The sequence below is a fragment of the Balaenoptera musculus genome, chromosome 11 (genome assembly GCF_009873245.2).
Source record: "Balaenoptera musculus isolate JJ_BM4_2016_0621 chromosome 11, mBalMus1.pri.v3, whole genome shotgun sequence".
Taxonomy (NCBI): domain Eukaryota; kingdom Metazoa; phylum Chordata; class Mammalia; order Artiodactyla; family Balaenopteridae; genus Balaenoptera; species Balaenoptera musculus.
Genome location: NC_045795.1, coordinates 5,423,442 through 5,449,800, shown reverse-complemented (window position 1 = coordinate 5,449,800; position 26,359 = coordinate 5,423,442). Strand labels below are relative to the sequence as shown.

The following is a 26,359-nucleotide window of genomic DNA, read 5'->3' as shown; positions in this document are numbered from 1 at the left end:
AAACGAAAAACAAAAAAAACAAACCTTCCCACAAAGAACACTCCAGTCCCAGATGGCTTCACTGGTAAATTCTACCAAACACCTAAAAAGGAATAGTATCAATTTTTCACAATTCCAGATAATAAAAGAGGAAGGAAACTTTCCCAGCCCTCATTATCTTGATACCAAAAACCAGACAGACGTTACAAGTAAACTACAGACCGATATACCTCATGAACGGAGACACCTTAACAAAAATTTGGCAAATTTTTGCAAACAAGTGCATCTATCAAGACATTAAAAAAACACTATCCTATTTTTCCCCAATCCCACCACCCTACTCCTTTCCCCTTCTCTCTCATACTAAAAGCCCAAGTACATCTTCTAGTTGGTAAAGTCATTGAAATCATAATGAAAAACAATATTATAAATTAAGTTATACTATATGAAACTGCTGATCATTCAAATGGATTTGACCTACAAAAGCAGCAATTTCATATGGCTCAACATTATGGTAACTCCAAAGTCCTTCAATCTGAATTTTATATACTTAGAAATTAAGTACAACGGCACTAATAGGGCTTCATACTGGCAAGCGACCCGTTGATTCTCACCTTATAAATTGGAGAGCTTATTCCACACCTGAACCTAGCAGCCAATCTGATCTAAATCTAGTCAACCTTTCTGGCGTTGTCAGTTACTTACTCACATAATCAAGGTTTCCTTTCTATTTGGAACCCACCTTGGAATCTTTAACCTGGGTTTCCCAGATACTGCTCTTCAGACGTGAGATGTTTAACATTTAATGCCAAAGTTTCAACTGAACAATCTGGCATACAAGAGAATATACTATACTACTAGCAATGAGAAGGAACAGACTACAGACACACACAACATGGATCAGTCTGTGAAGAGGCAAGTACTGTGCTGTAGCATTCCACTTACATGAATTCTAGAAAAGATGTATCTAATCAATAGTATCAAAAAGCAGATTTGTGGTTGCTTAGGGCTGGTGGTAGAGAAACTGATTGGGAAAAGGGGTATAAGGGAACTTCTGAGGGAGACGGAAATGTTCTCTATCTTGATTGAGATGAAGGATACATGGTGGGGGTATAAGTTTGTCAAAACTCAATGAAGGGCTTCCCTGGTGGCGCAGTGGTTGAGAATCTGCATGCCAGTGCAGGGGACACGGGTTCGAGCCCTGGTCTGGGAAGATCCCACATGCCGCGGAGCGACTAGGCCTGTGAGCCACAATTACTGAGCCTGTGCGTCTGGAGCCTGTGCTCCGCAACAAGAGAAGCCGCGATAGTGAGAGGCCCGCGCACCGCGATGAAGAGTGGCCCCCACTTGCCGCAATTGGAGAAAGCCCTCGCACAGAAACGAAGACCCAACACAGCCATAAATAAATAAATAAATAAATAAATAAATAATTTAAAAAAACAAAAAAAACTCAATGAAATGTACACTTAAAATGAATGTATTTTACTGTATGTAAACAGTACCTCAATCAACTTTATTTACAAAAAACAAAATGACAGTATATTTTTAATTAACAAGTGAAACACAAATACTACCTTATTTTTAAACAATTAATGCATAATGGATGAAGCTGAAGTTCCCTCTGACCACCCTCCCAATGCTGGTTTCCATCCTTTCTCTCTCCCATTTATACCTCCTCCCTCAAATAATCACTGGTGGGAGTTTGGGATGAGCTCTTCTGAACCTTTACAACTGTATTTACATTCATATACAGCCAGAGAAGGTGTACAGTATTGTTTTGTACATAGATATAACTTGTACCTATGTTTCTGAAACTTGTTTATTTTCATTTAGCATGTCTCTGAGATCTATTCATGATAATATAGTTTATTTCTTTAAATCCAATATAGTAATCTATCATGTGACTATACCACATTTTATTTAGCCAGGCCGTTCCCCTTCTGATGAATATTTAGGTTTTTCCCTTTTACAGTTCACCCGTGGTTACCCCCTGGGGTGGCCACAGGGATCACAGATGGTGCTCCAACCACTCTTTAGCCTTATCTGTAAGGTTTAATTTTTTACAGTAAGAATGCATTTATGTATTAGTTATATAGTTTAAATATTCACTTTAATTAAATAATTTTGATACATAATTTATCAAAAAAGAATGAAACAAAATCAGTAATAGGAGGCAATCATCCATTAAAATATAAGGAAAACAAAGTTCTAGGGCATAATCAATGTACTCATGGTTTGAGATGTAAGTATTGATTGAAAAATAATGATCTGAGCACTAAACAGTTCATATAAGCACATTCTCCCACTCAAAGCAATTATGATAAAAATATCAGCATATTGGTTACCATGGCATAAACATAATTAATACACGCACAAATACTTCGTTTACATTTTTTGCTTTCTTCTTTTATGACTATGATGTCTTTCCCCATCCCTGAAATGAAAGGGGTGAAAAAAAATTATAAATGACAGGCACTTTAATATCAAAGTTTTAAAATAATAATTCACAGTCATATACTGACATCAGATATAAACCAGAACAAGTTAAAACATGCCCTTAAAACTGAACAGTGACTTTTTTTAGGAGTAGATATAAAAAATGCATCATTAAAACTACAGGACAAAATTGAGATGGGGATAAGGAAAATGGATTTTTTACCTGCACTTTGGAGTTACACTTTAACATTAACTCTGACTATATGTACCCGGTTGATGACCTGAGAGTTCATGGCAAACAGGATGCTGGAGTCATAGGAGGGGTTCAGATGTCTGATCTCCTCACCCTGGCCCCCATCTCAGTTCCCACAATTCATTCCCTCTCAGGGGTGGCCCTCAAAGACTATCCTACTGAGAAGTGTTTCCTGCTAATACTCAGTTTATCCTCTCTAACGGAAGATGACTCATGTTTAGATTTTGAGGCTCTCTAACATATGTGAGTCCATAGGGACTGACTGGACATGTCAAAAATTACTTAAGTGGAAGAAGCACTGACAACCAGAAGAAGTGAGACAGCACAATTTCTGATAGCTAATCAAGAGTTAACATGTGCAGGGGCTTTCCGGGTGGCGCAGTGGTCAAGAATCCGCCTGCCAATGCAGGGCGCACGGGTTCAAGCCCTGGTCCAGGAAGATCCCACATGCCGCAGAGCAGCTACACCTGTGCGCCACAACTACTGAGCCTGCGCTCTAGAGCCCGCGAGCCACAACTACTGAGCCCACACGCCACAACTATTGAAGCCTGTGTGCCTGGAGCCCGTGCTCTGCAACAAGAGAAGCCACGGCAATGAGAAGCCCGCACGCCGCAACGAAGAGTAGCCCCCACTCGCCGCAACTAGAGAAAGCCCGCTCACAGCAACAAAGACCCACGCAACCAAAAATAAATAAATAAAATAAATTTACTTAAAAAAAAAAGAGTTAACGTGTGCATAATTATCACAGATTATCATGCATTAAATGAATCAAAAGGGTTTACTAAGCAAATATTTCATTTTTATAAGAGAAGGACTAAATCATAGCTAGCTTTAACTCTATGAACTGAATGATAATAAGATGAGCAAAATTATTAAACCAATAAGTCTTACTAATTCCTGATCGCCACCGGCCCTGGAGAGGTATCATTTAAAAGCCTATTACTAGACAAGCACTGTGCAAGTAATACTAAATAAGGCATGGACCTGCTTTCAACGAGCTCAGTCTAGTAGAGAGAGAAATAACTTACGTTCAATAAAAAGTAGGTGCTGGGTAGAGTGGTAACAAAATGGGAAAGATCAGCTCTGTTTGAATGAGTGAAAAAGGCTTCATGGAAATGACTAAGCTGGGTCTTAAAGGATGAGGAGGAGTTTACTGAGCAGGCTTAAAGGACTCCCCTGGTGGCACAGTGGTTAAGACTCCGTGCTCCCAATGCAGGGGGCCCGGGTTCAGTCCCTGGTCAGGGAACTAGATCCCACACGCATGTCACCACTAAGAGTTCGAATGGCAGTGAGCTGCAAGTAAGGAGCCCACGTGCCGAAACTAAGACTCAGTGCTACCAAACAAACAAATAAATAAATAAATATTAAAAAAAATTAAAAATCAGAACATGAGGTGGAAAGGCATGGATGAGGCACAGTGTGGACGACGAACTGTGAGTAAGCTGGGCTGGCTAGAGCTGAAGTTATGTATTTCACGGGGTAGGAGCAAAATACAAGGTAGGCAGGCAGGTGCCCTGCTCCTGGAGGTCTCGAGAGCTGTTCTAAAGAACGTGAACTCTACCGCTGAGGAGTTTTAAGAGGTGAAAGTTCAGTCTGGCAGCAGGGCAGGGATGGATCCACGTGGGACAAGCTTACAGACAGAACAATTAGGAAGATGGCAGCCTTAGGGACAGAGAGGAGGAGGAGCACGTGAGGGATCTTCACACAAAACTGACAATTAGGACCAGACGGGAAGGAGTAAAAGGGAGCTTCGAGCATGAGTCCCCGACTTCTGGCTCAGGTGAACAGCTGATGGTCATCCATTAACCAGGACAGGAGTACTGGCCGAAGAGGAGCAGACCAAGAAAAAGACAAGCTCAGGTGTAGACCTGATAAATCTGAGATCCACGGAGATGCCCAGTAAGCAGCTGGATACAGGAACAGACCTCGGTCAATTTGAATTCATTATTTCAGTATTACTTTATATCTCCCCAGCTTTCACAATTTTATCAGGAATACCAACAAGGGCAAAACTGACTGCCATTAAAGCTTAGACCTTCTCTCTGACTTTATAACATCCTTTATCTGATGAATTAGCAAGAGAAAGAAAGGATGAGAAAGAGAAACAATAAAGGGAGAGAGGGACACAGAAAGGACTGAAGAAAGAGCTAGGCAAACACCTTTTTAACACGATTAACTTTCTACCTAGACATTACTTTCCCATCTCCTGGTGAGGAAACAAGTAATAAAAAAGGGAAACTACCAATCAGGCAGATAGAGCTGTGGATATTTGAACTGAAACCGGAAGAATGTTAAGAATCTTCATCAATTGTTTACTCTCCTCACCTTACTTTACTTACAAGCCATTTTCTCAGCATGGCCTATGACAGGAGGACCTTTTGCTTCTCAAACATCAACAATTCGACAGCGAATGATGCAGTGTTGGGCTTACCTCTCTTTCCTTCTTCTTGAGTCCCAGTGTTTATCCTTATCTTTGTTTCTTTTGCGTTTATGTGGGCTCCTACTCCGATCCCTTCTATGTCGTGAACACTCCGCATCCAGATAGCTTCCCCCAGACTGCCGTGAGTCTACTGAAGCCGACCGCCTTTCTTTGTTCCTGAAACAGAAAGAACATTAAACAGTTAGTTTTAACCACGGTCTCCAGTACAGACCAGCCTAAAGCTCAATATCCTGTACCAGACCAGGGACAGATAGAGACTAAATACGTATAACCTTGCACTCCAGATAAGAGGGCAGGCAAAGAAACTTAGCTCTTAATGGTATGTTTTACAACTGTGGTAAAATAAAGAACAATAAGCGTTCTGATGAATTACAGTGTGCTACTAATGGTCTTGGAGGCGCTAAAATTCAGTTGAACAATTACAGGTGACAGAATAAAAAGATAACTATTTTCACCAATTGACGCATTGACATACTTTTCCGCATCATCCTCTGCTTTCTCCTGCTCCTCCTCCTGCCAGTGGCTGCTGAGTTCCTCCATGTGCACGTTGATCACATCCCGAATCACCTACGGAGAGTTAAGTACCGAATTTCAGATAAGAGAGCTGCTCAGGGACTTCCCTGGTGGCGCGGTGGTTAAGAATCCGCCTGCCAACGCAGGGGACACGGGTTCGATCCCTGGTCCGGGAAGATCCCACATGCCGCGGAGCAACTCAGCCCGTGCACCACAACTACTGAGCCTGAGCTCTAGAGCCCACGAGCCACAACTACTGAGCCCACGTGCCACAACTACTGAAGCCCGTGCACCTAGAGCCCGTGCTCTGCAACAAGAGAAGCCACCGCAATGAGAAGCCCACACACAGCAACGAAGAGTAGCCCCCGCTCGCCACAACCAGAGAAAGCCCGTGAGCAGCCACGAAGACCCAACACAGTCAAAAACTAAATAAGTAAATAAATAAATTTATTTAAAAAAAAAAAGTTCACCATAAAATTGTAAAGAACACTTAGCAACGACACTTACATTTGAGTTCAAGGTTATGAGACCAGAGAAGAAACAAGTGTTGAACCACCAAGGATTTGAGGGACTCTAAGAATCACTAGGGCGACGCCCGTGTAAGGTGAGTCTAAAACACGTGCTTTCATTGTAAAAAGCACAGCATAGAACTAAGTGCTAAGCCGTCGGCACAGAGCATGAGTGCAGTAAGCCGGCAGACGGCTCAGAGCCATCAACACCCACGGAAACAGTGAGTGGCATCAAGTTTCTAAACAGCAAAACAAAAGGCACCGCAGATGAGACAACATGTATTAGGATACTGAGGTAAGAATAAATACGTGTGATCAGATACAGTTTAACAGACAGGCTTGACTAAAGCAAAAGAAAACGCTCGGTAAAATGAGGCCAGATTACGGAAGGTCTCTGAAATCATAGAAGGAAGGAAAAAATAACATGGGAACAATGAGAGATTCAATAAGGAAATTATTTAGAGTCTAGGCAAGGTGATTCGTGTACCAAAAATTCATCAACTCTACCCACTAAATGACATCTGAAAATAAGTCTAGATATACATCAAGAGGTTAATGTACTTAAATTTTATAATATACATAGAATTATTTTATAATATAAATTACAAATAATTTATACCAAGACATTTCTTAAGCCCAAATGTTTAGTAAAGTACATAAAAGCACACTAAAATTTCTGCCAAAAAAGATAACTATTTACTGAACAATTTCTTTGTCCATAAGCATTATTTCAATTACTTCTCACAATAATCCTGCAGTCTGTATTACTATAAAATGAAAAAATCTGAACCTTAAAAAGCTCAAATAATTTGCCCAAGTCAAACAGCCAATGATAAACCGCAGAATCAAAACTCAAGCCCAGGTGTGTCTAAAGCCAAAATCTATGTTCTCATCGTGATGTAATACCACTTTCTCAAAAGCAGTGTTTTTGTAAGACTGCACAACCTCTTCATAGAAGGGCTCTGTACCCTGAAAAGCCTCTGTCTGGTACCGGGTGGGTCTGGGAGTGACGGAGCGACTACAGAGCAGGTGTGGCCACGGTGGAGCCACTTCCTCTCAGAAAACCTCTAAGGAACTGTGGGAATCCATGGGACAGAGGACAACCACCTAAGGGAAATCTCTGTGTTCAACAAAGCTCTACACACTTATGTAAAACTTACCTCAGTATATGATTTCTTGGTTATGTGAACATTCTTAGCTCTATAGGACTGGCGTCTTCTTTTATAATCTCTCACTTCCGCCAGGATTTCAAGGTAAGATTTTGGACTTTTTCGACTATTATCTAATAAAAGAACAAAATAAAATTATTACATCCTCAGAAGCTATAAATTCTTATGAATTAGTGGGAAGGAACACCATAATCATCCGGTATTTCAACATGCTTTAATGTATTGTAATAATATAGGACTCAAAAATATTCTAAAAATTCTGTTATATAAATGAACTAAGTTTTATAGCTTTCCTTTTCTCTAACCGTTAACTGAACGTAAGAGTGCTTAGGTACAGAAATGAAAGTAACAGCCCAGCTCAAGGAACATTCTTACAGAAGTAAGGTATGCTTAATGTAACAATCAGAGAGCAAAATTTCAAGTACTAAGTAAACATCTTAATATGTATGTGAATATCAGATGATACAAAACCATCCTATTCCAACTCAAAGTGGCCTGACAAGTCATCCTAATAACACTCAAAGGATGGAATGACAATTAAGAAATAGAAAACTATGATATTCGTCTCAAACCTTGATTGACTTTGGCAGCCAAGTCTACAAAGAGATCGCTGTCATTTTCAATAATTTGAGAATCTGAGCGCTTTTTCTTTGTCTCCTCGATTACAAAATCATAGAGGGCAAGACGATCGGCTTGGGTTAGATCACAAACAAACCGTTTGTGATTCAGAGGAACTTCAACAGGCAATGAAGAATACATCCCTAGAGTAAAAATAAAATCACAAGAATAAACAATACATGAAGCTTTGTGGATTTATGATCTACTATACTTATCTTTAAACATGTGCTGTAATAATGCAACATTAAATTAACACAAGCAATCTGTTTTCATGGTAATCGTAAACATACAAAACATCAATCTGCGTGCTAACGGTCAACACTGACTCTATCCTGAATGCTACATCCACAGAACGTTTGCTGTTGTGGACGCTTGCTAGTCCTTCCAACAATGTTAAGACAGATCCCATGAAGGCAGGCAGTAATAACTATGAGACAATTTGCTACGAAAAAAAACTTTTAAAAGGCTACCCATACTGTAAAAGTAGATATTAACTTTCTTTCTGTCTATATGCTTTTCCCCATAAAAGCTGGGAAAAAAATGTTTTTAATAGGTAATACACATTACAGTCCCTTTGAAGATAAATTATAGAAATATGAAAAATGTGTAAAAAATATCATTTTTTATGAGACATCAAGCTAGATGTTCCATAGTCAAAATACATCCCATTTGTGCAATGACTTAGAGCTAGGGACCAAGAAACAGTTAAGTAGCAGAAATCCCAAGAAAGACCACAGAAAGACAGACTGAGACTAACCCTGATTTAATTTTCGGAAGAAGCGGCATATTGGCTTCACCAAATTAACTGAAAAACGTTAACAATACCCGCCCCCCCCCCCCAAAGTCATAGAACTTTCTAAAATCTGCTCATTAATGAAAAAAAGTAAATACAATACCTTGATATGATGTATTAAACATTGAAGAAAATTTGTTTTGAGATTCAAATTTTCTCAAAGAAACAAAAAAATTACTGTAACTGTAAATAAAGCAATTTAAAACGATTCTTTCTAGACTTCATTATTCACGAATGCAAACAAAGAACATGAGCTACTAAAGGAATCCTTTTAATGTTTGCTTGTTACCCTAAAGTAATAACTTAGGTTCACAGAACAATGTAAAATCTGTAGCTCTTCTCAAATACTGATATTTGATAAAGTTTAACCCCACTGACTTTCTAGGTAAAGAGGCAAAACAAAAATTCAAATGAGAGCACCCTAAGAACTAAGCGTTACAACACAAGAAAAGAGGTGACTTTACATTTGTCGACAAATTAAGAGGAGAGCTACACTGAATCTGAGTCCGTGGTGTAACAGCTATAGATAACCATCTGTACTAGCAGAAGGTTTCTGAATTAGTGCGGAAGGAGGGTTCCCTCCCTTTCAATCAATCTTACTCTAATTCTGGTAGACGCTAGGGAAAGTCAGATGTTAAAACATTTAATTTTATAATATAAAACTGAGATGGCTTTGATAAACCTAATTTATCTGAATATAGGTTATATATTCTGGGAGAAAAATACAAAAGATTAGAAAACACTGATGTATTATAAACAAGCTCCATATAAACCTCTCTCTGTTCTTTTTAAACAAAGAAGTATAATTTCCTCCTTAAAATATTTTGGAGTTTTCTTTATTCATCTTAAATTTCTGTATGGTCAAGACTCATAGTTAAATTCTTTGAAATTCAACTAAAATTCCAAATCAAGACTATAATATTGTGACAGTGATTAAGATAAAGTTTAGAAATTTGAGTGATACTTTTAAAAGGATATCATTTGCAAAAAGGATACTGCATATCTTTAAATAAGGAGTACATTCAGGTTCCTAATTCCTCTTTATACTCACCCCAATTACTGAAAAAGAAAAAGTACAGGAAAAGTTAAACAACAAAACTGCATTCAAATCATTCAGAGCATAGATATTTCTGACAAAAAAAAAAAATAAACATACTTCAATAAGCTTACATTTCCACAAAATGTAAAAGTTCAAATGCAAGTTTCTATACAATTTAGAGGTATATCTGAATGAGCTGTAATCATACTAATTCTGTGACCCTCTATCTACTTTTTTTTTAATAGTAGTTTTTAAAAACTGTGGTAAAATATACACATGAAATTTACCATTTTAACCATTTTCAGGTGTACAGTTCAGTGGCATTTAGTACATTCATACTGTTGTGCAACCATCACTTCTATCCATCTCCAGAACTTTTTCATCATCCCAAACTGAAACTCTAATCTACTTTTTCAAAAACTTGAACTCTCATTCTTCTGTGTTAGTCCTTTCTGCCATGACAGGGCATCTCAAACGTGTGAGATACAATATTAAATATTAATATTAAATAATAATATATTTAACAATATTAAACATTAACTCGTGTTAAAGGTACAAATTCAGAATTTTGTGAAGAATTCATACAGAGTCAATTTCCTAACACTGGAGATGAAGAAATGAGGCCCTTGGAAGTAAAACGATTTGCCAACATCTCACAAGTGGTAGGAACAGATCAGGTCTAGAACCATAATCTCCTGTCTCTTTGGGGTTCTTTAGCGTAGTACACTGATGTTCAAATCATGGCCACCACCCAAACAGATGTCATGAAATTGAAGTACAGCAACTTGAATTTTTAATATTGAAGGAAAAAGATAAACCACCAACTATAAAATGATTGTTTATGACTGAAATCAGTATCTTGGTTATAAAATTAACAGAAGTAACTATATCTGAAAATAAATAAGTAGACCTAATGGCTGTTCAAGCTTTGACAAAGATTAACGAATTGAGAATTCTATACCTTGAGTTTAGACCTGATGTGACTGATGAAATGAAAACATAAAAAACTTACAATTTAGTACATAACAAACAAAATATTAATGAAATGGAAAATATAAAACTATTCATGTTAGTCATTCTTCCTTCAAAGTAAACATCAATAAGAAAGTATTAAAGAGATTTTTGTCCTGGGGTAAAAAATTTTAGATGTGTAAGACATAAGGGTGCCACAAAAAATAATCTCTATTGAGAAATTACAGAACTCTACACAGATGAAAAAAAGTTTTAAAAAGAGGGTTACAGACCATATAACATGTTATTCTTAACAATTAAGTCTTAATTTAAGGTAATACAAAAATTCAAAATCAAATAGACGTTCCTCTTAACTATCTATTGAAAGAACAATTCATTCAAAGTAATTCTTTGCTTTTGTAAAGAATTAAACTCAATGTGCAAATCTGCAAAATTCAGAACTTGGCTCTCAATCCAGCTTTCCTATATTATGGCAAAGGGGTGTTAATTCACTTCTGTGTGCCTCTATTTCTTCATCTAATATGAAAGGGCAAATACTTGTTCAACCTATCACAAGTTTGTTGTCAAAGGGAAATGAAATACATAAGAGAGCTTTGAAAAAAAAAAGATCTCTTCTAAAACATAAAAGCACTGAGGACCTTTAGAACAAGCACCCCAGAACTTTATCATCTCTATCAGACAGGATTTGTTTCCTGATCTGTAAAAAGCAGAAGCTGGATTAGATGATCTCCAAGTTCTCTTTCAACTCTAAAATAAATTCAGTAAATCTATCTAACTAGCTAAGGTCAAAAGAAGTCCTTTAACTAGTAACCCCTCCAAAAAAAAAACCAAAACCAAAATCCTTTACTTTTTTAATTGGTTCACTAACTGAACAGGGGTCAAAAAAGGCTTGACTGACTATAGCTCAGCAATCTCTTCAAATAAGATGAGAGTCAAATGTCTCCCTCAAAGAATAAAACCTGCAATTTAGCACAAAAAGTACTAAATGGGATCTTCAAAACAGGAAATACAAGAAATATGCTTCTGGCTGTTACAAGGAACCAATGTAATGCAGACTAAAAAGACTTCTTCCTTCTGCAGCCACAGGGCAACTGAGGGAGAAATGAAGCCCAGATACTGGCTTAGAACAATGGGACTAAGACCCTGAACATCGACACAGGAGAAAAGAAATCGTAACTATGGGCTGGTGAGTATCTTTCAGCTAAAAAGAAGAGTGAGGGAGAAAAAGGTAAGATGTCCAGAGAAAGAGCTACCTTCAGGAGGCTTAAAGAAGTCAACTGAGAATTCTTATCAGAGCCAGTCAGCTTTGGCTGGATGATCTACCTAGAGTCAGAAATCTGTTAACTCCATTTACTTGTTTTCTTCTATCATTTTGAAGGATTAAGGTTTCTTTCAATTTCCTAGAAGCCGCAAACTTAGAAATTCTAACCTAGTCTCTGCTGAAGTTACGTCCTAGGCAGAAACTCTTAAGCCAGCCTTCCAGAGCTGGGCAGGCAGGGATCCACAGACCCTCTGAAATTGTATATAAAACTGCTGTTTGTGCCTCACTGAGGAGTAGCTGTGCAGACGGATTAGCCCGAGCCTTTCCTCTTACACTGCATTTCGACATTCCTACATTTAACACTGGGCTAATTCTCAAGAGAGAGGGGAAATGTCAGGGTGAGACAGTCTACTCAATGGGATTTATTTACTAAATAATCATAATTTAAAAAAAATTATCTACGAGGCAATCTCACCTATTAGGTAATCCCAAAGCATGAATCCTTAGCTAAAACAGTGTCCTGGTGAGACGGGTGTATCTCAGTGGAATATATCTAACAAATGAAGCTGACACCAAGCACTGAGTCTAATGTCAAATGTAAAACTTAGCCTTTCTCATAACTGTTCTCATAAGATTTCTCTTGAAAATTAGTAACATGTGCTATGGAAGAAAAACAGTTTTATTAATTAGCTCAAACTTTGATGCCACTTACTTTGATTATAATAATCACCACTGTTTCCAACTGCATCTCTAGCTTGTTTAATTATCTGGAATTGTGAGTCCTTATCTGTCAAAAAAATCCATAAACACAATATGAATCATCAGTGTCCACAATGAAATTAACTGGGTTCCAATCTGAGCTCCTTGGGCACATTGAGAAACCTTCCAGAACCTTAACACCCACAGTGCTGCCAAGGTACTCTGAATGCAGAATTCTTTCAGATCTACCTAGAATCCAGTAAGTAACCAGACTTCAAGCAATTCAGAAAACACTATAATCAAGCATGCAGCAGTAGCTGCTACAAATTTTAGCAACCAGTATAATATCTAACATTTCTTGAATCCCAGCTAAGTGTCAGGCAGTATTCTAACCATATTACATATATCATTACATCATTTAATCCTCACAAGGGTGCTATTATCATCATCCGCATTTCATAAAGAAATTTAGGCAACAAACAGGTTAATTACCTTACTGAAAGTCACACAACTATTAGTGACAAAACTAGTTGACTCAGGGCATTCTGATTCCAAAGTCCAAGATTTTAACCTCTATGTATGCTGTGAACACTTGGAACACATTTCCATCCTCAGTTCTATCGTCAAATTATGTGTGTGGCCAGATTTTTGTTATAATCAAGAAGGAAGGCATCTGTCCTATTGTACAAAGCTTTGGAGGATTTTCATTGCCTATTATAAGCCTGGTCTCTAAATTTCAGATTGAGCAAACTAGTGTCACTATAGGAAGTATCTTTCTTTGGACTTCCCTGGCGGTCCAGTGGTTAAGACTTTGCCTTCCAATACAGGGGGTGCGGGTTCGATTCCTGGTTGGGGAGCTAAGATCCCACATGCCTCGCAGCCAAAAAACCAAAAAAACCTAAAACAGAAGCAATATTGTAACAAATTCAATAAAGACTTTAAAAAACGTTCCACATCAAAAAAAAAAAATCTTTAAAAAAAAGAGAAATATCCTTCTTAATCAACCATAAGCATACTTATAAAGTCCATTCTTTTGATAATTCAAAAATGAAACATCAAGACTTCCCTGGTGGCGCAGTGTTTAAGAATCCGCCTGCTAATGCAGGGCACAAGGGTTCAGTCCCTAGTCTGGGAAGATCCCACATGACAAGGAGCAACTAAGCCCGTGCGCCACAACTACTGAGCGCTCCAGAGCCCGCAAGCCGCAACTACTGAAGCCTGTGTGCCTAGAGCCCGTGCTCCACAACTAGATAAGCCACTGCGACGAGAAGCCCGTGCACTGCAATGCAGAGTAGCCCCCGCTCGCCGCAACTAGAGAAAGCCCGCGCGCAGCAACGAAGACCCAACGTAGCCAAAAATAAATAAAAAGAAATAAATTAAAAAAAAAAAAAAAAAGAAATATCAATACCTATACAGGTACAGCTACACTAAGATATTTTTAAATTATATTAATACTTACTCAAGGTAACTGAAGGTATCTTCGCATTCTCATAGAAAAAGTCAGAATTATACATTTTATCCTAAATAATAAAAAAAAAAAATCTTAGTGTTCTTCAGTATCATATGACTATTTTAAGATTTGAGATAAACCAACAGATTAATATCATTTAAACATTTCTTGCAATAATTTGCAAAATGAGGCAAGTACCATTGCACCCCTCAAATGACTATTATTTTGTCAGAAAACATCACACTGTACCTTCCAAATATTGTGAATTTATTAAGGCATGAATTACACAACATACACATAATAGATATATGGTACCTCTTCTTCTTTGGTATAGCCCAGTTTCCTCAATCTACAAGATACCATGTGCTTTGCTAAAGACGACTTAGGCATGTGATGATTGGAATCATAAGGGCATATGGCAACTTCATCCTATTAAAGATCAAACAGAAGCAAAGAAAAAAGGTACAGAATTTTTAAGGAAATAATTATACCATTAAATGTTTTTATATCCTCTTCTGTAGGCCTCTCCCAACGCCCCTGTGTGAGTGTATGTATACAGAAAAAAGAAAAAAAACCTCCCTCATTCTCTCTCCCCCTTACAGCCTCTGCCCCCTTCAACCCATCAAAGCCCAACTCTTTTTTTTTTTAATTATTTATTTTATTTATTTATTTATGGCTGTGTTGGGTCTTCGTTTCTGTGTGAGGGTTTTCTCTAGTTGCGGCGAGCGGGGGCCACTCTTCATCGCGGTGCGCGGGCCTCTCACTATCGCGGCCTCTCTTGTTGCGGAGCACAGGCTCCAGTCGCGCAGGCTCAGTAGTTGTGGCTCACGGGCCCAGCTGCTCCGCGGCATGTGGGATCCTCCCAGACCGGGGCTCGAACCCGTGTCCCCTGCACTGGCAGGCAGATTCTCAACCACTGCGCCACCAGGGAAGCCCAAATCCCAACTCTTGAAAGATGTGTTTACACTCACTGCCTGGACAACCTCACCTACCAATCAGCTAGTCTTTTTTCCTCCTAATGAACTCTGAAATCCTTCCACATAATCTATGCCCACTGTCATGTCCCCATGCAGGAGATCATCACCTCCCTCCTGGGTTACAAGGGCCACTGCCTAACTGCTCTCTCTACTTCTGGTCTGGCTGTTCTCCATTCTCCACACTGCAGCTTGAATCCCAGGCCTGCCACTTACTGACTGTATGAACTTAGTCAAGGTACTGAACCTTTCTTTGCCTCAGTTTCCTCATCTATAAAAGGGGTGTAACAGCAGGACCTCTCTCACGGAGCTATGAGTTTATACACATAAAGCAATTTGGACAGGGCCTGATAAATAGTAAGCATTCAATAAATATAAGCAATTATTATTTTATTAAAAGGCAAGTATAATCATGATATGTCTTGGCTTAAAATACTTCCATGCGGGGCTTCGCTGGTGGCGCAGTGCTTAAGAATCCTCCTGCCAACGTAGGGGACGCGGGTTCGACCCCTCGTCCGGGAAGATCCCACGTGCCGCAGAGCAACTAAGCCCGTGCGCCAACAACTACTGAGCCTGTGGTCTAGAGCCCGCGAGCCACAACTACTGAAGCCCATGCGCCTAGAGCCCATGCTCCGCAACAAGAGAAGCCACCGCAGTGAGAAGCCTGCACACCCCAATGAAGAGTAGCCCCCGCTCGCCACAGCTAGAGAAAGCCCATGTGGAGCAACAGAGACCCGACACAGCCAAAAATATATAAATTAAATAAATAAATTAAAGAAAAAAACAAAAACTCCCATGCCTCCCCCACTGTTTTCATTAAGGAAAAAAAAAAAAAATCTAGATTCTTTAACACGGCTGACACAAGGACCTTCAAGCTCTGGCCCCTACTGACCATCATTCCCCTCCTTCTCCGTAGCCTATGCTCTTGGCTATCCTTAACTACCAGAGGTTTCCTATCCGCTCACACTCTTGTCTCTGGATTTCTACACATGCTGTTGATGCTTTCTCTGTGCTTCACTAGCTAATTCAGTTCACTTTCATCTATCAGCTTAGAATTCACTTTACCCAGGAAGTCCTGGCCATCCCCTCACAGCCTACAATAACTGGCACTACAGTAATTCCAACCCAGCCTTCACAGACTTTATCACATTACAACGTAGTGGCTGATCTCTCTGTATTCCCCCTCATCACCACCACCAGCCGCTGAGCTCTGTGAGGGTGGGAACTGTGACACCGGTCGCTCAACTTCAGCATGAAAACACTCCAGCAGAAAAGAGAAGATTCACTGCCTATCTGGACTGCACCTGGTCTAGGAAGTATGAATGTCACTTACCAGGATGTTTACGCCAGTCCCTCTCCTGGATATCAGACACTGGTTTTGCAAAGGTCAGATGCACACCCACAGCCGATTGCCAGAATTTTGGAATTTTAGAGAGGAGTTTGAGAGCGGCCGCATGCCAATTAGGCACACGGACTCTCAGAGCAGAATGCCTGGGGGTTCAAATCCTAACTGCCACCTATCAGCAACGTGTCCTGGGACAAAGTATCACCTCTTCTGGTTTGTTTCCTCATCTGTAAAAAGTGGCTAACGGTACCTACCTCATAGGGTAACTAAGAATATTAAAGGAGGTATAGTAAGTGGCATATATAAAGCTCTATTTAACTGTTAACAAAAGAAATCTAAATTTACTAAATCGCTGGGTAAACAGCGGTGTGGAAAGGCTTGGCAGGCCCCACTCAATGGAATTCGCAGCTTCAAATATACCTCTAAACAAATAATAAAAGTGTTGCTGCTGTTTTCTCCTCTGGGCGAGCAGCACGCGGGATCTTAGTTCCCAGGCCTGGGATTGAACTGAACCCGGGCCCCCTGCAGCGGAAGCGCGGAATCCTAACCACTGGACCGCCAGGGAATTCCCAAAAGTGTTTTTTTTTTAAATGGTAAACCCAGAAAGAATAGTCGACCGCATGAATAATGATGCCACACTGGAGCACTTCCCTTCCTCCCATCCCATCAAAAAAAAAAAAAAATCAGGATTATTCACCCCAATACTCTTGCCTACATCTCTTCCTAACGTCCAGGAGAGCTGCTAGTACCGACTCTAGGTTGACATCCTTTAATAATCCTGGAATCGGTGCACAGTCTGGAGGCAGAGAAAGGTGACCTGCACTCCCAAGCCCTCCCGACACCGAGTATGGTGCAACTGCGGAATCCACGCGACAGATGACAGGGCAAACCGCCGCCGCCGCCTCCGCGAGCAGCACCCCGAGACCCGCCCGCTTATCTCCCAATCACACCCCAGCCCGGCCATCCGCTCCGCTCTGCACCCGCCGCGATCCCTCGGCTCCTTAGGGCGAGGTTCCGCGGGGGTGCGCAGCCCGGGGGTGGGTGCGATCATCCCGGGGGCGTCGGGCGCTGCAGGCCGGATCCCGCGCCTCCCACGGCCCTGCAGACGCGGGGCCGCGCCCGCCGCCCGGGGCTCCGCAGGCTGAGGGCCCCCGGGAGGACCCCGAGCCTCTCACCTCGGCCGCCTCCTCCTCCCCGGGCTCCAGCCGGTCCAGGCTCCAGCCCAGCGACGCCGTCACCTCCTCCAGCGTCCGGCAGCAGCTCTCCACGAACTCGCTCAGCTCCTCCCGCAGCCGCCGCCGCTCCTCCACCGGGGGAGGTTCGCCCTCCATGGCCGCCACACGGCCGCTCACACCCCTGCCGGGCCGGAAGGAGCGGCCCAATTGCCGGCGGCGCGCGCGGGCCTCTGGGAGCGGTGGGCGGGGCCACACCACCACGTGACTGGATCCGCCAACAGGGAAGGGCCCCGGGAAGGGCGGGAGACGTTCTGTTGAGAAGTCTCTTCCGTCCCTTCCCGACGTCGCTGCCTTTGTAAGGCTCGTGGATGCCTTTGCGCTTGGCCTTCCCTGAACGGCGTTCCCCGCCCCACCCCAATTAAAAAAAAAAGGCTTATGTCTACAGAAAAGTTTAAAGAGTAAGTGCGATGAGCATTCGCATAGCCGTTCTCCAGTTCATTAACTGCTAGCATTTGGCCTCTCTCCCACCGTCTCCATGCACACAGCCCCGCACACTGATTTTTGACGAATTATTTGAGAGTTGCGGATACTTCACCCCCACAGACGTCCGTATGCATCTCCTAAGAATAAGGACATAGCCCGACATAAGCACAATACATGATCAAACCTAAGAAAATTAATAATTTCATAGTATCATCTAACATAATTCATATTCAAGTTTCCCGAGCTGCCCCCCAAATTCCTTTGATAGCCGTTTTATTATTTTTCTCAACCCATGAGCTATAATCGGCTCTTCTAATGCAGAACAGTCTTCTCCACTCTCCTCTGTAACTTGTCATTGAATTTTGTCCCGACTCCCCACCAGTTGTCTGGTAGAATGTTCCTCCTTCTGGACTTGTTAGATCTTCCCCTTACGACTAGATTCAGTGTAAGCATTTTTTGCAAGACGTGTGTACCTCTTTATCACACCTCATAGAGGACACATATTTTAGATTCTCCTGCTGTCAGTAATGCTAAATTTGATCACTCGGCAAAGGCGGTGACTGCATGGTTCCATTGTAACTGTACATTTTCCTCTTGGTATTTGGTAAGTAATCTGAGGGATGCTACTTTGAGGCCACGTGAACGTCCTGTTCCCAGCAAACTCACACAATCCTTCACTGAATCTGTGATTACTGATTATGTACCCGATGATTCTGTAACTGTCATGCTCCCACGTTTATTAGCTGCCATTCTTACCACACCTTCATTTTTTTCTATCGTTTGTTTCACTATGGAATCACGGTTTGGTTTTTAAAAAGTCATTATTAAACGTTTTAAAATTCGTTATTACATACTCCATTACCATCATAATTCTTTTTTTTGTAAGCAGAAAATGTGTGTGCAGAAATTATAAAGTGAATACAAAATACTGATATTTTTGAGAAAATTGAATTGGATCAAATCAATAATAAAAATTTTCCCATGTTTCCATGGACTTCTGAATAGTAAGATCATTGGTATTTGACATAGCCATAATGATGCTGTCCACACAAAGTGAACAATGCAAGAGGCATTTACTAAAGACTATGAGTATTTGTTATATGGATTCAGCCCATTAATAATCAATGTCCATTTCCATCCTGTATCCTGGACTTAATTTTTTTTTTTTTTAACCATCATAATTCTTGTTGATGCTCAAATGGTCCCAAGTTTGACCAGTGGAAACCACTATAACCACCTATGTCTCTTTGACACATCCCTGTTAGTCCTCAAGTACTTCCCTGCTTTGATTAACCCAAGTTTACTCTGTACATTTCCTACCCAAGACCTGGAACCAGCCCTTCTGGTTTCCCCAAATGGTTTTAACTACCAGAATCTAATCCCTCTCATGTTTTGTTTTTTTTTTTCAAGCCTGATGCCAAATCTTTGCTTTCCTTTGCACTTGCTTCCATCAGGCAGTATACAGTGGAGTATACTTTTGTGAACAACTATTCTCAAAGGCAAACAGCACAGTTCTCACACACACACACAAATAAAGGTGATAATATGGAAAAAGGCCAGTAGCTACAAGTGGATGTGTGGCGAGAAGCAGTCTATTCATACTCTGCCCACAGCATCCTTACTTTTTGTTTGCAATTATGTAGTTTGCCAAGCCTCCTGGAAAATGTGAGTCTATTTTTGGGTGTGAAGTGATGACTGTTGTTGAAATTTTACATATACAGTTCCCTTTTCTGTGGATGTACAGTATACGTGAACCAGATCAAAACTCAGCCCAGGTCAAGTATGCCCTCTCTCCAGGATCCAGCCCTCTCATTTCACAGCTTAATGACAACTCTGGCAGCAGCTTGGAGGGGGTGTACCATTTCAACCTGAAGAACTGCTTTCCATTGATTCATGTTAATCTGTCCAATCACCATTTTCCTAAAGAGGTCTCCTGACCCCTGTTCTAGGTTAGGCCTCTATTCTGGGCTGAATTCTGTCCCCTCCAAAATTCAAAGTCCAAACCCCCAATGTGACGGTATTTGGAGAGGTAATTAAGGTTAAATGAGGTCATAAGGGTGGGGCCCTCATGTGACAAAACTAGTGTCCTTCTAAGTTGAGGAAGAGATGCCAGAGCTCCTTCACTGCCTGTTAGCCCGGAAGAGAGCTCTCACCATAAACCAATCCCGGTGGCATCTACCTTGACCTTGGACTTCTGACCTCCAGAACTATAAGAAAATCAATGTTTGTTTAAGCCACCAGGTCTGTGGTATCTCATCACAGCAGCCCGAGCTAATGCAGCCCCCCAGCTCTGGCGTTAAGGATCCTCCTTCATTTCCTTCAACATAGCATTTCCCACGCACTTTCCTTCCTCTTAAACTACAAGGGCTATTTCTGTACCAGGTACTTCTCCCATTAGATCCACAGCTTCTGGACCATGTGTGGCACACAGAACTCAATATTCAGTGAATGAAATTAATAACAAATCCTCCAAATTGGGAGGGGGCCAAGAGGAAGAAAAAGAGAGGCGAGAGGCGAGGTAAGGAAGAAACGAGTGCTGTTTTCACCCTAAGTACCAAAAGCCCCCCCAATAAGTTAAGGATTATCTAGAGTATGATCGTTTTTATTCTACACAATTAGCATTTCATTTGTCTTCCTAGTTTCTATTGTACCATCAAATGTGTCTGATTGTATTAATATATGCTTCTGATATATGAAAGTTGTCCCACTCATTGTTTTACATGTGTCTTCTGTACCCATCCAGACTGTACGTGCCTTGAAGTCAGGGTCTTATAAACTCTGCTGAATCCTCATTGTACCCAGCCCAATACTAGACATAGCAGGCAATCAGTAAAGTATTATTAATTTAATAACAAATGTCTGAATTTCAAAAGTTTTCTTTGATCCAAAAAATAGGCTTATATTTCGTTGTCCTTCAACAGAGAAGTAAAAACTCTTCAGGAATGTTTCATAGATTCAAGGTCAATTCCTTCCTCTTTGGGGACAGAAATGCAACCATGTAGTTTAAGGCTACCCAAAATGGAATCTTAGCCACTTCATGTTTTTTGAAGGGTATGACAGTGACTTCTCCCCATGCTATGCACTGTCCAGAATAAGCCAGAAGTGGGTATTGACCTCTTGCCTGGCCTCCTTACACAGGCTTCTTTAAAGGACTCTACCTGGTACATAAATGTTGAAAAAACTACCTTCAGAAGACCAACTTCTAACAGGAATTCAGAACTAAAACAGTTTTTTAAATGGTCTTTCTTAATAGGTATTTAGTAAACAGCTTCAGACACATTTTACAATAAACAAAAAGCTTCTGCTAAATGCCCTTGTGTGTATGAACATATTATTAAATCAAAACGCAAAAACTTCAAACGTCTAAAACTTTATTGCCAGAATAGCAAACTTCATAAAGACACCTTTTGGAAGTACATAGAAAATGAAAAGCAAAATAAACAGAAAACTTTGACCAAAGAACAGCAAAGATTGCTACTGTCATGCACATACAGTCAAATTAATACCAAGCCAAACAGGTACAATTAAGAGTATATATGGGTCATACAATCCAAGGAGACTCACTGCAAAATGCTTGGGTTTGAGGGGGATTCTTTGCTTGGGGGGGAGGGGGGGAATAGGGTAATTTTCTCCTCATACAGAAAATGGAAATATTTAGATGAGATGCAGACTGATGACTACAAGGTCAATTTAATTTTTATCTCCAAGAACAGAAATCTGGATTATAGGCCATGAGAAGTTCAAGAAGCATCACTCAAAAATCTAAAGACAGAAGAGAAGAAACAAACTTTAGATGCAATTTGTGTTATCCTTACAACTGATTACTACTTCCTATGCACTACATCCAGTGTATGACATTAGTTCAGGTAAGCTAAGAAGATAAAAAGCCAGAACAGCCTTTACCATTTGATTCCCCCCATGGCTACATTTTCTTAAGCCTAGAAAGTTCTATCACTATCCTACAAGCACAAGGTTTTCTTCTTCTATTCTTTAGTAAAGTGAAAATTCATATAAATGAAAGCCAAGGTCTAGCAACCATTTCCAGCCAACTACTAGTGCCCAACAGAGCTGTTGCTAACGGAGTAGGAGTGGGAGTAGGAAGAATTCCCCGTTGCATCGAAGCTTCCTCTCCGGGACCCACTGCGGGAACCGGATCGGGAGCCAGAGCGGGAGCCGGAGCGGGAGCCTGGGGCAGAAGACATGTTATAAGGGCTGGGCAGGCCCTTGGAGGAGACCGAGGCGGCCTCCAGAAGGTGCAGGCCGGTGATGTCTTCCACCATGGAGCGATTCATGGCATTCTTATAGGATATTTTCAACTTGGTTTTGGGGCAGGTCAGGATCTTGCCGTAGCTGCTGGGGTCTTGCAGCCTCTGCGCTGCCCGGCCATCGATGTACCCCTTTCTGATGGCTTCTTCCATGCTTATCCTCCCTTGCACTTCGGGGTCAATCAGGCCCCCCGTGAGGTACTGGAACTCCAGGAAGCGCTGGCCGGCCTCATAGGGGAGCCACTTTTCTTTCACTGCCTCTGCTGCCGACATCTTCTTCTTTCCCTTCACGCCTTCAAAGCCGAGGAAGGCTTTCTGAGCAGGCTTCAGCCTGGTGGCCATATCCTGGTCAATCAGGCCCTGGGAGACGGCATCCTGGAGGGACAGCTTCTGCCCAGTGGTTGGGTGGATGATGCCGCCCGTGCAGGCCTGAGCCTCCAGAAGCCTCTGCCCAGTGATGCTGTCAACAATGCCCCGCTCTATGCCTTCCGTAATGGAGATCTTCTCCAGGTTTTCCGTGTCGAAGATGGCTGCGATGGGGCTTGATTCTTCCAGGGGTTCGGACAGAGACCTGCTCCTGATGGTTAAATTCCTGACGCTGGATACGGTGGAAATCTTGCTTAAGGACTCATGTCGCGAGCTGCTGAAGACATCTTCGCTGACGCCACTCCCGGTGCTGACACCATTCTTCAAGGAGATCATATCAGCAAACTGAGTGAGGCTGAGGCTGCCGGACTGGTACTGGTCAAAGAACTTCCGGTCCATGAGGCCCTTGTCAATCGCATCTTGAATATCATACTGACTGCCCGTCTTCCTGTCTACCAGGACCACCCGTGTGGAGCCGTCCGATCCAGTGATGGTTATTTCTTCCCACTCGCACTCCTGCTCACACAGTTCTTTGAAGGTTTCATAATCTATGAGGCCCTTCTTGTAGGCCTCCTGGACAGACATCTCCTTGTTGGTTTCCGGGTCAACTATGACCACTCTGCGCTTCCTGAGGGTATTCTTTTGTGATGTCTGCACCTGTTTCTTCTTTTCTTTCAGGGGCAGAAGACACAGCCCCGTTTCCTCATCCTTAATGCACCTTTCTTTCAGTTGCAGATATGTAAGGTTTTCCTCAGTGTTTGGGTCAAAGAATCCTTTTGTATCATCACTTGGATCCGAGAGAATCTCACTGAGCTCCTGATTGAAGTAGCCCCTCTTGTACGCTATGTCAACGGGCAGGCGGTGGCTTTCCTTCGGGTCGATGATCCCACCGGTTGCAATCTGCGCTTCCAACAAGCGAATGCCGTGGCCCTTTTCGATGAGTTCCTTGTTCATGGCTTGGAACAAGGAGATGGTGTTTCCCGTTTCAGGGTCGTTGTAGCCGGTGACAGCTCGTTCCGCAGACAGGAGCTTCTCCTTGAACTCGATGCCCACCAGACCTCTTTTGTAGGCTTCCTCCACCGGCAACCTCAGGTTGCTGACAGGATCCACCATGAAGCCAGTAGCTGCTTGCGCTTCCAGGAGCTCCAGGGCAGTACCAGGTCGAACCAAGCCAATTTTCATGGCCTCGTAAATGCCAAGCTTCTGTTTTGTGGTCTCATTGTAGATGCCTGCGATGCAGCTTGAACCCTGAAGGAATTCCTTAATTCTCTCACCAACCTCAGCATAAGAAATCTGACCTGATTCCAGTTCATTGACAGTGGATGGTCTCAATATACCGGAATCAACCAGCTCGGAGACGGTCACGGGTTGTCTGATTCCTTGGAAGGACATACTTCTCTTCTGTACCAACAGCAGAAGCAGACCGGTGTGCGGTTCGATTCTGCACCTTTCCCTCAGCTGTATGTAACTGACCTTCTTTTTGGTGACCGGATCCACGAAATTCTTCTGACTGTCTCGGGGATCGTTCAGGGACCGATACAGATCTCTGTCAATCAGCCCACGAGCCAAGGCTACATCTTTCGGCAAAAAGACGCTGTTCACAGGGTCCACCACACCCCCCGAAGCAATCTGGGCTTCCAGCAGACGCATTCCGATTTCCCGATCAATCAAATTTTTCTTGATTGCTTCGGACACAGACACCGTCTTGCCCGAAAATGGGTCATCAAACCCAGTGATGGCTTTCTCTGCTGTGTATATCTGCTGGCGGTCATCGAAGTCGATGAGATCCCGAGCTATGGCGCTGTCAACAGTCAGCTTCTCGTTCCTGTGGGGATCAATTATACCACCAGTGGCCGCCTGGGCCTCCAGAAGCATGACCGTAGATTCTGGGGTGATCAAATTCTTTCTCTTGGCCTCTACCAAAGAGTACTTTTCCTTAGGGGAAGCGGAAGCTCCAGCGATAGCTCCTGCTCCCCGAAGGAAAGGCTGGATCTCAGAAGAAACTTCTTCCACTGACTTTTTCCCCTTCAGCAGTTTGTCCAGGGTTGTTTTGTCAATCAGCTGGCACTCGTACAGCTGCAACGCCGTCACCTTCTTCCTCAGTCCGTCAAACACCAGCTTCGAGGAGTCAACGGACCACTCGTACTCAGTCTGGGTCTCGCGGTGGGAGCCGTACGGGCGCTGCTTGAGTTTGTCGATTTCCCTCTGAAGCCGGGAGCGCTCTGTCTCCAGCTGGGACTGGGTCTCCCTGCTGGAATCTTCCAGCTTCCGCTGGCACCTCTCCTCGATCCTCTTGATCTCCGCCTGGAGCCTTTCAATCTCACTCCTAAGGCTGTTCTTCTCTCTCTCGCTCTTTTCTCTTTCGGACTCTATCTTCCTCACAACCTCCTCTTTGCGGGAACACTGCGTTTTCCACTGGTTCAGGTCATTCTGGATCTGCTGTTTCTCACACTCCAGGTGCTGTTTCACCCTGCTTTCTGCCTCGAGGGTCACTTTGGCGCGATTCAGCTCATCCTCTAGCCTCTGCAGCCTGGCCTTGTCTTGCTCCAGAACTTTGATTTTCACCAGGAGGCTCTCTCTCTCCTGCACCGCCTGAGAGCACTGATTCTTGGATTCCTGAATCCTATTAGATGCCTAGAATGCAAAAAAGAAAGAAATGGGAAAAACTAATGATGTGATCATATCACAGGACCATTATCATTTAACTTCTTTTCCCATATTTTTTAAAAAAGTATATTTACATATTGGCCCTTTTCTTTTCCTTGAGTATACTGTTATTTTGTTATCTTACAAGTTCCTGAAAAAAATTCTGTAGATACATGTTGCCACTTTGATAAATGGCTTCTATACTTTCCATATTTTTCCACAGAAGGAAATAGGAGCAGCTGTAGACCTGGCTTACTCTTAATAGTAATTATGGTTTGAACACATATGGGGAGTTTTATTCCAGGTTATCCCACCTGCTGTACCTACATTTCACCTGTTATAGCTATACTCACATGTTTAATAAAGCAATACAAATCTACGGACATACACACACCCCTCACCCAGCCCCACACAAATATTGTCTACAGAAGTCAAACGTATTAGAAGTTAAAGAGGTTAAGTGTTTTAATTAGGGGTTAAAAGAAGAAAAGTCAAACAAAAAGAAACGTATTAGGGCCACGATGAAAAGAGCACAGAATAACGCATGAAGAAAAATCACATAAGCAAGCAAGAAAGTGATTTTAAAACTGCACAGAAAACCCATTTAATGTGGCTTCTGTTTAGGAAAACTTTAATTACAAACGTATGTCACAGCTCACAAAGAGCCACCTTCTAGAAAACAGAGTGGAACATTGAGAGGACGTGATCTCAGATGTCACACCCCAGCCAAAGTTCGAAAAGCAGAGCCAAGTGCGGGTTACACAGGGATGGGCACCCGATGTGGCAGTAGAAGAGACGGGCAAACAGCACTGAAATTACCCTGAAGCAGCGTCTGGATCAGGACAGACAGCAGCACAGCATCAAAAAGAAAAGCGAGACGTGTGCAAGCATCCAGCCCAGCAGCAAGAGCACAGCCCAGCTGGGAAGACTGTGGAGGGAATTAGTTGAGAGGGAGTGAAGCAGCGATCAAATAT

At 42.1% G+C, this 26,359-nt stretch overlaps 2 protein-coding genes across 4 annotated transcripts in view; both read right to left on the bottom strand.

Moving 5' to 3' along the window:
- Positions 1 to 1,457: 1,457 nt before the first annotated feature.
- Positions 1,458 to 17,821, bottom strand: SNRNP48 (small nuclear ribonucleoprotein U11/U12 subunit 48). Of its 2 annotated transcripts, XM_036869669.1 has the most exons (10): positions 17,626 to 17,821; positions 16,439 to 16,477; positions 14,447 to 14,560; positions 14,141 to 14,201; positions 12,695 to 12,769; positions 7,872 to 8,060; positions 7,291 to 7,412; positions 5,584 to 5,675; positions 5,100 to 5,264; positions 1,458 to 2,413 (listed from the first exon to the last, which is right to left on the bottom strand). In XM_036869669.1, the coding sequence occupies exons 1-10, from the start codon at positions 17,779 to 17,781 to the stop codon at positions 2,365 to 2,367; spliced, it is 1,062 nt and encodes a 353-aa protein (XP_036725564.1). In that variant the 5' UTR covers positions 17,782 to 17,821; the 3' UTR covers positions 1,458 to 2,364. The 2 variants fall into 2 exon arrangements, with proteins under 2 accessions (XP_036725564.1, XP_036725565.1); XM_036869670.1 differs by lacking the exon at positions 16,439 to 16,477.
- Positions 17,822 to 21,458: 3,637 nt separating this feature from the next.
- LOC118904192 (desmoplakin) overlaps positions 21,459 to 26,359 on the bottom strand; it is a 42,055-nt gene continuing 37,154 nt past the window's right edge. For both annotated transcript variants that reach the window (XM_036870081.1, XM_036870080.1), the window contains exon 24: positions 21,459 to 25,373. In XM_036870081.1, the coding sequence (XP_036725976.1) occupies positions 22,161 to 25,373 (3,213 nt within the window). In that variant the 3' untranslated portion in view covers positions 21,459 to 22,160. The remainder of the gene's footprint in view (positions 25,374 to 26,359) is intronic.